Raw genomic sequence first — 12564 nt, 5'->3', positions numbered from 1 at the left:
GAAATCTGAGTGAGTTAGTCATGTGTCGTGTCCACTGTTTATCCCTGTGCACTTTGTTATGTCTGTCCAGTCTATCCTGTCTTGCATATCTGCTCCTTTCCATTGTCTTTTTAAATCAATCCATCCATGATGTTGTATCCTCTTAGTGTTTTGTCTACAATGTGATGTGATGTCCAGTTTGTTATTTCTGTCTCTTTCTGCCAGACTTCTCTACCTACCTTTCAGGTGAGAGTAGTTACTGTATGTCTCTGGTCTGTATGTAACATCATCGCTGGATCTAAACACTTGCTAAACCTCATCTTCAGTTATTTAGCTGATCAGTAAATTGCACAATTGTTGTGTTTTTAAAAATTTCTTTGAACTACTCTTCTCATCATTAACACTCACATCTGTGTGATGTCTGTGTTGTTCGCTATCTGTTTATTAGTCCAACCTACAGCTTGATCGGAGCCCCATTAGTTTCAGCATACACACAACAGCCTCTAATACCCAGTGGACCAATTACTACCGTATGACTCCTCATGGGACAACACAGCAAACAGTCGTTTCTCTCTCTTGTGCTGTTCTTTCGAGAACAAACAAATGCAGGCTGTCCAGAAGGGATAACAACCACCAGCCCATTTCAGGACTTGAATAGACTTTTCTCCCATAGGGTGGATTAGATGACTGGCGGGCCTACTGGTCATCAGCTTGCTGATGGAGCTTTTCCTTTGTTGTGAAAAGGCAGGCTGTCTGCACCACCAATATGCAGATCTGTACTGATGCTGCAGTTGTCATCACCACAGTGGAGCAAACACATTTGAAAACTGAGGAAACAACACATTTTTGTATTTGTGAGACGATAGCTGGTGGAAGAAACATGGCAGGGTAACTTCTCCCATACAAATTATATTTTTTCACCAAGTTTAACATAGAAGACAATTTGACTGAGGAAATATCAATCCTCCCCAACTAGCCAGAAATTCTACTTAATTCTTATTTTGTGTATTTTGTCACTTTGAGTTGCAGTGTTGCAGCTCTGCCAAGCAGGCCCAATTTATCTTGTTGTCCTCCTTTCACATGTTTAATAAATCTCTGGGGGGGAACTACAGGTCTGACAGGCTACATCTTGACCAGGTTCTCCAAGATCTCCTTCAAACAGCAAACTCAAGGCCTAAAAACTGCCCTCTCTGATAAGGCAGGAGCCATTTTTCTCCAGAATTTTGATGACAATTTCCCCTCGCCAAAATGCCTTAAACTTGCTTTCATGGCTGGTAGTGGCTGACCAGAGAAATTCAATTCAATAGAAGCTTATAAGACAATGTTCTCACTACTGACTTGATTTATTACGTCAATAAACATTTTGTTCAAGAGATTATGACCTTAGTAGCAAATGTTATGAGCTATGAGTTCAAAGAGATGTTAATTTAGTATATTTATCCAATTTAGAGCGTAATAGGTTATAAAGCATCACTAGCTTATGCTTAACGACTTAATGAGTGTATGCAGGTTTCCAGTCAGGCCCATTACAGTGTGGAATGCAGTGTTGAAAAATCCAGGTAGTGATTAATATTATGTTGGGTTTAAGTTAAAAAACAGCAGTTTACAAACCAGTGGGTGATATCACAGTAGCCGAGTCCATTTTTACAAACAGCACATGATAAAATATTGTATTATGAATAAATATTGTAAATATTTCTTTTTGAAAATAGCAATTCTTTTAGAAAATGATAAACAATATGTGTCCTGCACATTTCCAATAAAATTTAATTGGGTCTACATTCATTTAATTATTTTATATAGTGTCTTAACTGTGTTGCAGTTGCAATTGACTGAGCCTTCAGGAACATGTTAGTTACTTGTGTATAATTTTACGCCTATGCATCTAACAGTTCAGATGGAAAATAAAAAGTAACAATGATAATTGACATTTTACATAATTAATTCATTTATATTTATCCAAATAATCAAATTACTAAGAATTCTGCTGTTAGGTAAGGCTTTGGGATGCTTTCAACCAGTTAAAGGCCTAAGATGAAAAATAACAAACATGTCTTTTTAATAAAAGTGTTACCATTGGCTGTTGACAGAAAATGTCATCAGGTGATTACTTCTCTCCTTTTATTGTATCTGTCTATTCACAGCAGCACTGTGAGGAGAGCCAACTCAAACGAACACGTGGGAACCCTTACTCGGAAGGATTCAGGTGACTCCAAGGGCAATCGAACCCGCGCTGGGTCCACAGGCAGCAACTCCAGTGGCAAAAGAAGTGACAGGTAACACAGAATTCGTGTGAATGAGGTTTCCCATATAGGAGGCTGTTTGTTAGATTTTCTACCCCAGCAGGGCAGGAAACATGGAACTTTTCTACTGAATATCTTTCAAACAAAAAAGAAGAGACGGCATGTCTGGCCTTGGAAATCTGATTGACAGCTGTGTGTCTACTCATTTACTTTGCAGCAAACAGAGGGATCCCGTGTTCAATGCAGGTAAGAATTCACAACTCTTCAGCCTGATAACTTAGTGTTATCCTGCTGTGTTACAGCCTATTAAGAGCCATTACACAGCAGATGCTCAGTAGTTCTCTGTGTCAGAGCTTAGTTCAGTTTTATGATTCTTGATTAAAAATAATTAAAGGGCTTTTGGGTTTTTTTCCCCTCAAAAAACCTATTGCAAATCATGATTTGAGTCAATGCCTGTTTTCTCCACACAGAGGACCACTCAGAGCTGATTAAATAGACTTAAATGTCAATGTTAAACGTTCATTCTTCCCATGTTTCATTCCCACATGAAGCTTCATTTATCATTACATCCTCACATTCAAATTTCCATCCACCTTTCTCCCTGATAGCTTTTCTGTATTGTTTAACCTTTTTTGAATGTTGGAAAGGTTTTTAATTGACATTTAACTGAGGGACAGTTAATGAGGTGGTAAAAAAAAATTGCCTCACTGCTTGCGTTGAAAAAATTCACAATAGAAACATACTTTTCAATTGATCTGACATTTTATGTGAATAATTAATTTCAAGCTTTTGTTTCTGAGTTTGACCAGAAGCAAACTCTTAATGTATATGTTTGGGTTAGCTATTGTAACTGTACAGAGATATTATGTGGCAGCTTTTGAGCTTTTTAATAAATTAAACAATTTAATCCATCCACTTTAGACATTCAACTGCTTTTTAACAATGTGTGGTTTTGAAATTATACCTGAGACTTGAAAACAGATGCTGAGAATTAACATGACCAAAACACTTGTTTTGGTCATGTTAATTGGTCATCCCACATGTCAGTGGGATATGTTTAGAAATTTCTCAGCAAGATCTTTTGCATTGGAAATTAAGTTAACACACACTCACTTATCAGTTAAAATATTTATTACAGGTTGAGAAAAATACAAATACAGATCTTGGTTCAGTGTTCCTCTCCATGTTGCCAGACAGAAGTGGGTCAGCACAGGCAGTCTGAAGTCTGAACCCTGACTACATCTCCCTTGAACCCTTTTATGTCGGTTGATCTGCGGTCCTCCCTCCCTTAACTCTCTCCATACCTGCAGATGGTTTGCCTAAGAGCAAAGGCTAGAAGGAAGCACGGGGTAAAAGGGAGTAGAAAGGGAGGACAGATAGAGGTGGGTAATAGAGCAAAGGACACTGTATTACAGGAATTTCACAGCCTTCACGTAGAAGGGAGCGGAGCAGGTTGAGCTGAAGTAGAAGTTTTTATTAATCTTAATTATTTCTTAATTAATATAATAATATTAATCTTTATTAATATTAAAATTTAAAAAAGAATTTCCGGTACGGCATATCTCAGGTTGTGCTCTTCAGGAGTTTTCCACCTTCACTGTGAAGAGAAATTCATATTAAGTCCACAAACACATATACCACATGCATAAGGAGAAACTGATTAATACAATAATACAAACGAGTAAATACAAATAAACAGAGTAAAGATAATGAATACAATTCCTTCAGATAGTATTAGCAAGTAAACTCGGCTTATTCCAAACTTCTTTTTTTCAAAAGGTTAATGTGTTTTTGTCAAAGCATTTTATTTTAAAAAAACACACACACATAAAATAAGCCAAATACTGTAGTATATATTGTTTTTAGAATCACGCAAGGCTGATCTGAACAACTCTGTCTGTCTACATATGACATGAGAATTGACCAGAACCTCCATCACCAACAAGCTATTGAGTTTTTCTGGAAAAAGAATTTCTGTATTTCTCTTTTTCACGTTTGTTTCACACACCTGGCCCAACACTATTCTGTTTGACACCAAATAGTCTGAGACAACCTTAACCTCTTTTAGTACAGTAAAATAAATAAATGACATTTTGCATCTTCAGCAATATTGTTGTAGATTCAGCACAGCCCACATCCTTTTGTGTGCATATGAAACATTAAAATGATGCATGTTAACACATTTTTTGAGGAAAGTCTGAGGATCCTACTGTACCGTGCTATGGAAGGTGAAAAAGTTCAAACAGAAATAAATGACTTATTATGAGCTGACTGTTAAATGCCAAAGTCATGCTCATCTGCAACATGGTAAGAGGCTGCAAGCCAAATGTTTCATTTCTGGTTTTAAGCAACCTTAAGTTAGATATAAGAAAATAATTAGTTAGATTTATTTAATCGTTGGCCGGGGATGGGTGCTAACTGGTTGGGGGGTGCTAACTGGTTTAAAGGTTCCCAAGAGAGCAGTCTGGTTCATTAAGAACACCATGGACAAACAATGCTCTTCACTAACACCAGCAAACAGGAAGTAAACTCACATTAGGACAGACCAGGAGGTGAGAAAGTTTTGCCACCACTCACCTGGTGCTTGTGTGTCTCTCTATGACCTTTACAAGGGATGCGACGTGTGACCCACTGCAAAGGTAGGCCAGGTCCCTTGTTCCCCTAGTGTCCCCCAGCCTCCACAGCTCTCTGGACAATGCAATTCATTTGCTCTGATTTTTTAAGACATTTCACCTCTGCTTGAGTTTGTTTTGTTCAGTAAAATCCAGACTTTTGCTTTGAGTCATTGAGATTTTAAAACATGTATTTTTTCAAACTGTCCAGACAGTTGACAGAGAGCTGTCCAGACAGGGGGCAGGAGTGGGGTGATAAATTGTGTGTGAAAGTTGCTTTTCCCCTTACATGTTTTGAGGTGAATTAATTGAAGCACAAACGTCCCACCTAATCTCCACTGAGTGCTGCATCGAAGTGTCATCGCAGTGTTGGCAGTTCATGTTTTGTACATCTGCAGATGAAGCTGCTGCTGCTTCGCCACACTGTCTGTTTGCTCACAGCTCACTTTTGCTCAGAGGCTGCTATTTTTGTCACCATAGTAACAACACAAAGATGTTTGACAATTGTTACGTCACAGTTGCTTTGAGGTTTTCTGCAAGCTCTTTAAATCCTTGCAGTAGATTAGCCACTGCTCTTATGTCCCTCTCTTTAGAATGAGTATTTGCATTACAAACACATTCAGTCTCTCTTTTCATGCAGGCGTTTTTATAAAAAGCTGTTGACTTTTTGAGCTTGTAGTCTTTTTTTCCACACAGTCTAAATTGTCATTTGTTTGTATGTAGTTTCTTTGGGTAAAGTATTTGCAAAGGTGCCAAGAAAGATAGACTCCTCAAACATACTAATGTTTACCCAGTCGTGTTGCAGAAGGATTCAATCCTTAAAACACACTTCACCTAAGACAATTTGAACATTGTCTCAAAGCTCCTAAACCAGTGGTTTGTCACATTTCAGACCAGTGACTTTTTACAGGTTTGGAGATATTTTACTCTAAGAACAGTTTTTTTTATTATCTCTCTTCCTTTCTGTAATTCTTCTGAGAATTCATCTAAATCAGAGAAGTATCAGATAAAAAATGTTCTGTTATATGCAGAACATGGTTAAATTGGGCTTTTTACATGGAAAACCATTTCCTTAAAAGATAAGCGCTATTCAAGTTACTACCCAGGTTTATCTCTTTGTTTCCATAGCAAACATCCTGACTAAGTGGACCATTATCAGTTATCTTCAGTTATCATGTGATATATCCCACACTGTTTTCTTACTGGGAGAAATTCATGCTAGCAACGTGACCCCTGAGTGGTAAACTATTTTATCACAGCTGTGCTTTCTTAAGTTATTTATTAAAGTAAAATCTAATATCTTGAAAGGTTAAAGTGAATTCGTTCTCTGGCTGAATAGATCATTTTGCCGACGTTACTTTAGCCATTAGTTCCAATACAGTGAGTTGCAACCCATATTGAAGAGTTACTTTTTCCTTTATCATTATGAAGCCATTAGGTAAGTAAAATGTTCCCAATAAAGAAAATTCACAAGATACTAATAGGTACAACCTTGCTGTTTTCATTATCTTGCAACTTTTTACTCAAGTTTTGATCCCATTTTTTGGAACCACTAATGACTAAACTTTTTCGATTTCATTCACTTACTCCAAACATGGCTCTGTTATTATAATATCCCAGTTTTATTTGCACCAAGCAAAAAGAATGTGGTTTGTATTAGTACTTTCCCTAGTTGCCTTATTATGGTTTGTGTCCTGCTGCTTTAATGATTCTTTTATTAAATGTCTAAAAAAAAAACCTACTTTATTCTAACTTCTACCAACCTCCTCCACCCTGTGCACCACCCAATCCTGCTTGTCCCTGTTTGCCCCTCACATCCATTTGGCCCTGACAATCTCCATCACTCACCCTCTCCATCATCGCCTCCTCTGCTCTTTTCCCTGACTGCATCATAGTCACAGTCCAGATTTACCTCAGCCGCTCAACCAAATGGACGGGGAAGAGCAGGGGCCCCATGGCTTCGGCTGTGAGGGCCAGTTCAGCCACCAACTCGCAACCAACCTCAAAAAATATCAAAACCAGCACAGCCAGAAAAGGCGGTGACGTCAAGGTGTCATCGGTCAGAAAGGCCCCAAGTTGTAGCCTTCAGCTGAGGAAGTCCGGCTGTCTGTCTCCTCTTGAGCCTCCCTGCTACCGCAGCCCCATTAAATCACCCAGCCAGTATTTTCAGATTTGTTATTAGCTTATAAGGAATAAGACAGTATTAAAGGAACAATAACTTAATTAAAGATTATTTTATTGTTGTCAAACTGTAGAGCTAAATTTGTGGTTTTATATGAGATGTCTGCTGTAAACAAGAGCACAATGAGTTGCTATACACTTGTGTTCCCGTCAAAGCTATAAATAAACAGTAGAATTACTTTATGAAAGATAATTAAAAAAAAAAAACTAAAACAAACCCTCAACTTCATTTATAAATCTATTTAAGCTAATAGTCCCTCCTAATGAGATTTGCAAGCATAAATGTTCAGTGTGTCTTTTTTTTCTGTTTCTCTTGATGTTCTCTGCATGGTTTATTTTAAAATAATAATGCATTTTTAAATTATGAAAAGTTCTTATTCTTTTCTTTTCTAAGCTTTAATCTGTTTTTTTTTTTCATTGCTTTGCTTGTGTCTGCATTTCTTGTTGGTTAATCACTGCTGTGAGCTGAATATCTATGAGTTGTGCAAGTTTTTAACCGTGTTTGCTGTTCATGTTGTGCCCCCTGTTGTCAAAATGGTGTGTTTGAAATAACTAATAAAAACCACTTATTAAAGCTTTTGTTGAGTTTGCAAGTTTTGTCATTTTCTGGCTTTTAATTAAGTTTTCATACCATTAAAATAAAAATCCCATCACATCCTCTCACATGGTTCCACTCTCCTCTAATCCTCTCATACATTTGTTGTCATCCCTGTCATTCATATCATAACAATGTTATGTGTGTGTCTTTAGCAAATTACAAAACCTGATACCATAAATCTGATATGACATACACCCATAATCTCTGTAATTGTGTTCATGTGGATTATCTCACTAACTGTTTATGTTGCCTTTTTCCAGAGGAAGGTTATGTGAAAATGTTCCTTAAGGGTCGTCCCATCACCATGTACATGCCCAAAGACCAAGTGGACAGCTACTGTCTGGAGGCAAGAGCCGAGCTGCCCAGCAACAAACTCAAACTGGACTGGGTGTATCCTTTTGCTGCTGCATGTTTCTAAGATAGAGCTCAGATTGTTTGATCATGCCTGCAGAGATTCTTTTTTTCCCACAAGGATGAAAAGTACAAACTGATTTAGAAAAGTTGCGAAAAAAAATCCAGTTTCTGATGTTGGTGTGAGGTGAAGTTACGAAAGTGTCTGCACTGCTTGTCAGAATAGATCTGCTCAAATGCTCATTCTTAACTATTGTGCAGTCGCTGTCAGAGCCAGGCTCATCGCTATGCAGCCTGGAGTCAGCGTTAACCTGTGCACAGAGGCAGGCTGATGGCACAACCAGTCAGCAGTTCCTCTTGTGCTGTTTTATTTTTATTTTGTTTCATTTGCGGGTGTCTTTGTTTCTTTTGCTTCTTGATCAGGAATGAATGCAGCATGTTGTTCATTCAAGCAGAAATCCAGATGGAAAAAGGCCATGAGGCAATGAAGAAAAACATTAAATCAGAGGAAGAACACACAAAACAACCCATACACAAATAATCATGCTGAATTCATTCTAAATATGCTAAACAGTAAGATCTTTTTAATGGATTCATGTGATTCCTGGCCTTCATTTTGTGAACGATGGCATAGAGGTGTTACACAGTTGCTGGAGAAACTGTAAGCAAATAGATAATAAACCATTTTTTTCACCATTGAATTCAAAGCTTCACACTTTGATTATCATTTAACTGATTTTGACAAATGGTTTCATCAGTATAACTGTTGAAAACACCTTCGACAGATCTGTTTGTATTCTTTGACACTTTTAATGCTCAGCTACGGTTACCGAGGTCGAGACTGTCGATCCAATCTTTATCTGCTCCCTACTGGAGAAACTGTATATTTCATTGCCTCTGTGGTCGTCCTGTTCAATGTGGATGAGCAGCTGCAGAGACACTACATGGGGCACACCGATGACATCAAATGGTAAGTGATATGAGGAGAAAGGATAACATCTTTTTTACTTAAAATGTGTTTTCTACTACCAGTTTTTAGTAAGTACAGTAGCACATCCGGTACTGGTAATTACTGGCATTTTCAGGTGATGCTTTGTATTATTTAGGTGCAGGCATAAAATAAGGACAGTGTGCTGTGCATTTACAGTAACCTTGAGCCGCCACTGGAATGATTATGTTCCATTCTGAGGTTAATAAAAGTGCAACTTACAGTTTGGATTACTGATCAGACAGATTTTTTTTGCTCTTTTGAAGACAAACTGTTTGAACTTTGCACTTTCTATGATGGCTGCTACACAGCTGAACCCAAAAGAGGAGGAATGTATCTTAATTTGGCTCATTTCCCCTCACGCATCAGCACAAACAGCTTGTTGGATCTGCAGTAAAGCCTTTCATGTTGTCCAAGTGTTGCTCATCTTTATTCAAACTGGTTCTTATGATATTAAAAAGGTTTCTAACTGTTAGCTGTCTTTTTTTCATGTCTTTTTTTGCAGCCTGGCTGTCCATCCTGATAAAATCACCATAGCAACCGGGCAGGTGGCAGGCACCTCCTCAGATGGAAAAGTATGAAAAATCTTGTATTGATATATTATTATGTTTTGTTTCAACAACTGGTTAAACTTCATAGGAGAGAGACACAGTCCTATTTTTCTTTTCACCTTCTGTCTTTGTAATGTTACATATTCCCCCCTAATTCACTCAATGTTTCAGTGAGTCATCATCACTGATCTCACTTGGTGTTGTCTTCATACTCCTATGTCATGTTTCCTGGCAGCAGTTGGTTCCTCATGTTCGTGTTTGGGACTCTGTCAGCTTAAACACCCTCCATGTTCTGGGTGCAGGCTTCTTTGACCGAGCACTCGTCTGCCTGGCTTTCTCCAAGTCGGTATGGAAACGCACCTGACATTTAACAAGACTCTTTCTTTTCTGGCTGTAACTAGTTTTTGATGACTTTACAACTTAATGAAGTGAATAAACATAGACTTTTACCTGTTTTTGCATGTTAGAATGGAGGGAACACCCTTTGCGTTGTGGATGACTCCAATGACCACGTCCTCTCTGTGTGGGACTGGCAGAGAGAAGACAGATTGGCTGAAGTTAAGGTACATGGAAATGAGTTTCAGCTTTGTGCTAATGTTGTTTCTTTTGCTAAACTAAACTTGTTACCTATTTCATGTGTGCAGTGCTCCAATGAGTCAGTGTTTGCTGCAGACTTTCACCCAACAGACAGTAACGTCATAGTGACTTGTGGCAAATCTCATCTCTACTTCTGGACTATGGAGAAAGGCATGCTGGTCAAAAAGCAGGGACTGTTTGAGGTGGGAGGACAGCCACCAAGGGGTTATTCACATGTAATCAATAAGATTTAAATGCATCCAACCTGCAATATGATGTGATTTCTTGTGTGGCAATTATACGCTGTCAATGATGGTTGAGCAAACTGAAAGGAGAAACATGTTTTGTGCTTTGTGCTGCAGAAACATGAGAAGCCCAAGTTTGTGCTGTGTGTGACCTTCGCAGAAAATGGAGATGCAATTACTGGAGATTCAAGTGGAAACATCCTAGTGTGGGGGAAAGGTACAAACTCTCCGTATTAATCCAAAACATGACATTTCTCAGTATGTCTCAAAAAAAAATCAAAAGGACCTGCATAAGTGGAGATGAAATATGTAGTAATCCTAATTAAAAACATATAAACAGTAATTAAACTATACCTGAAAGGAATATTCTTACAAAGAGAAAGGAAAGAATTTAGCGTAGAGATGCATCTTGCTCTTCAGCTGATCTATTAATCACTCGTCTTGCTGCGGTGAAGCTGTCAAGAGATCATGGGTCATAGCTGGGTCACACTAAAATAAAAAGAGAACATTTGCTTTCATTGGAAAAGTGAACTCCTTATCCTCAGCTATACCGTCTCTCCCTGTCTCTATTTATCGCCCTTCTGTTTGTCTTTCCTCTCGGTCAGTTCATCTACCCTCCTCAAGCAATCGACCTTTGTGCCTGTTTCCCTCCAACTGAGCCTTCTCATCTATCTCATCCCATCTCTATTATGCAGGCACTAATCGCATCAGCCACGTCATCCAGGGAGCTCACGAGGGCAGCATCTTTGCTGTGTGCATGCTGAGGAATGGCACACTGGTGTCAGGAGGAAAAGACCGCAGACTCGTTTCCTGGGACAGCAGCTACCAACAGATACAAGCAGTAGAGGTGAGAAAAATGGAAATGAAGTGCACAAATGACACATGTTTTATTGGATGAGATGCACTGGCCCTGTTGTTGAATTATAGTTTCATTGGTGTATATTTAGAATAGTAGACCGTTTGTCCACAGCTGAACGCCTCTGCATACTCAGCCTGAGAGAAAAATGAGCACCAAAGCAGAAGTCCTATGAAAAAAAAACTCATTCTGACACAGGATATGCTGTTGCCTCAGCGTTTTTAACCAGAAACAGATTTTAAGTCTAACCTGCATGGAAGGTGAGCCAGGTAAAAGCTTTTGTTAGCCAAAAAGAATATTTTGGAAAAAATAAACTTTGTCATGGAGCAGATGACAGAGTCATTTGCGCTCCACAGATCAACTTAAAATAGTCATTAGGCCTGAGTAACAACACACATGCTTGGTGCAAAAGAGATTACCTTCAGGTAAAAAAATATCATAGGAAGCCATCTGTCTAAAATAACTACATGAAATAATGGAGGGTTTTCAATAGTTAAATCAAAGCAGATTGAAAACACATCTTTTCATTCAGCTTTTATATCTGATGAGTAGTTTTAACAAGCTAATGCTAGAGAAGCCATACTAGAATCTGAAGACAAGGGAGTATATACTAAATATATTGCTAAAGCAATCTTTGATGTTGTGTTAAAGTATTACACTTTCTCCGTTATACTCTGAGACCTGAATATTTTATCTTTAAATATGTTAAAATGTCTGCGATGTCCATGGTGCACACTTACTTTTTCATATCACGGCATCTTTTGACTAAATATTCTGATGTATATGCATTTCCCTTTTCTAAAGAAACTCTTGATCTCAGTGGTATTTACGGCAACGACAAGTATAGCTTACTTGTCTTATTTGCTTATTGCTGTCTTAGGCAATTGGTCTATTTTTTTTTTTCTTTTGTCTCTGCAGGTACCCGAGTTATTTGGACCCATTCGGACCATAGCTGAAGGCAGAGGGGAGACTGTGCTCATCGGGACCACCAAAAATTTTGTCTTACAAGGCAGTTTGGAAGGAGAGTTCACATCCATTACACAGGTAGAGAGAACTTATATCTTTATTTGCTCTGTAATGTGGACATTTTTCTTTCTCTTTGGTAACAGTTAATCCACTAAGTCTTCTCTCCAGGGTCACACGGATGAGTTATGGGGTCTGGCTGTGCATCCCTGGAAACCTCAGTTCCTGACCTGCGGATATGACAGACAGGTCTGCTTGTGGGACTCAAGCACCCATCAGCTTATCTGGACCAAGAACATAGAGGTAAGTTTAGTCAACACCACCCCCCGGAGTCGGAAATGGGAATCACACAACAGAAGGAATGAAGTGACAGTTTTAGATGCGTTTTAATAACCAACCTGAGCTCCAGATTTAGATGGCA

General features: G+C 38.5%; 1 protein-coding gene across 5 annotated transcripts in view; it reads left to right on the top strand.

The window, feature by feature from the left end:
• Positions 1 to 12564, top strand: part of eml1 (EMAP like 1) — a 49772-nt gene that overhangs the window by 32804 nt on the left and 4404 nt on the right. For 2 of the 5 annotated variants that reach the window (XM_079261947.1, XM_079261943.1), the window contains exons 5-17: positions 2124 to 2255; positions 2440 to 2468; positions 4835 to 4861; positions 7874 to 8003; positions 8785 to 8934; positions 9458 to 9527; positions 9739 to 9849; positions 9971 to 10066; positions 10148 to 10282; positions 10442 to 10541; positions 11020 to 11171; positions 12099 to 12224; positions 12315 to 12446. In XM_079261947.1, coding sequence (XP_079118073.1) covers positions 2124 to 2255; positions 2440 to 2468; positions 4835 to 4861; positions 7874 to 8003; positions 8785 to 8934; positions 9458 to 9527; positions 9739 to 9849; positions 9971 to 10066; positions 10148 to 10282; positions 10442 to 10541; positions 11020 to 11171; positions 12099 to 12224; positions 12315 to 12446 — 1390 coding nt within the window. The remainder of the gene's footprint in view (positions 1 to 2123; positions 2256 to 2439; positions 2469 to 4834; positions 4862 to 7873; positions 8004 to 8784; positions 8935 to 9457; positions 9528 to 9738; positions 9850 to 9970; positions 10067 to 10147; positions 10283 to 10441; positions 10542 to 11019; positions 11172 to 12098; positions 12225 to 12314; positions 12447 to 12564) is intronic. The other 3 variants (XM_079261946.1, XM_079261944.1, XM_079261945.1) reach the window with 3 other exon arrangements.

This window comes from Telmatherina bonti (assembly GCF_933228915.1).
Source record: "Telmatherina bonti genome assembly, chromosome: 22".
Taxonomy (NCBI): Eukaryota; Metazoa; Chordata; class Actinopteri; order Atheriniformes; family Telmatherinidae; genus Telmatherina; species Telmatherina bonti.
Note: the sequence above shows the minus strand (reverse complement) of the source record. Positions and strands in the feature narration are given on the sequence as shown.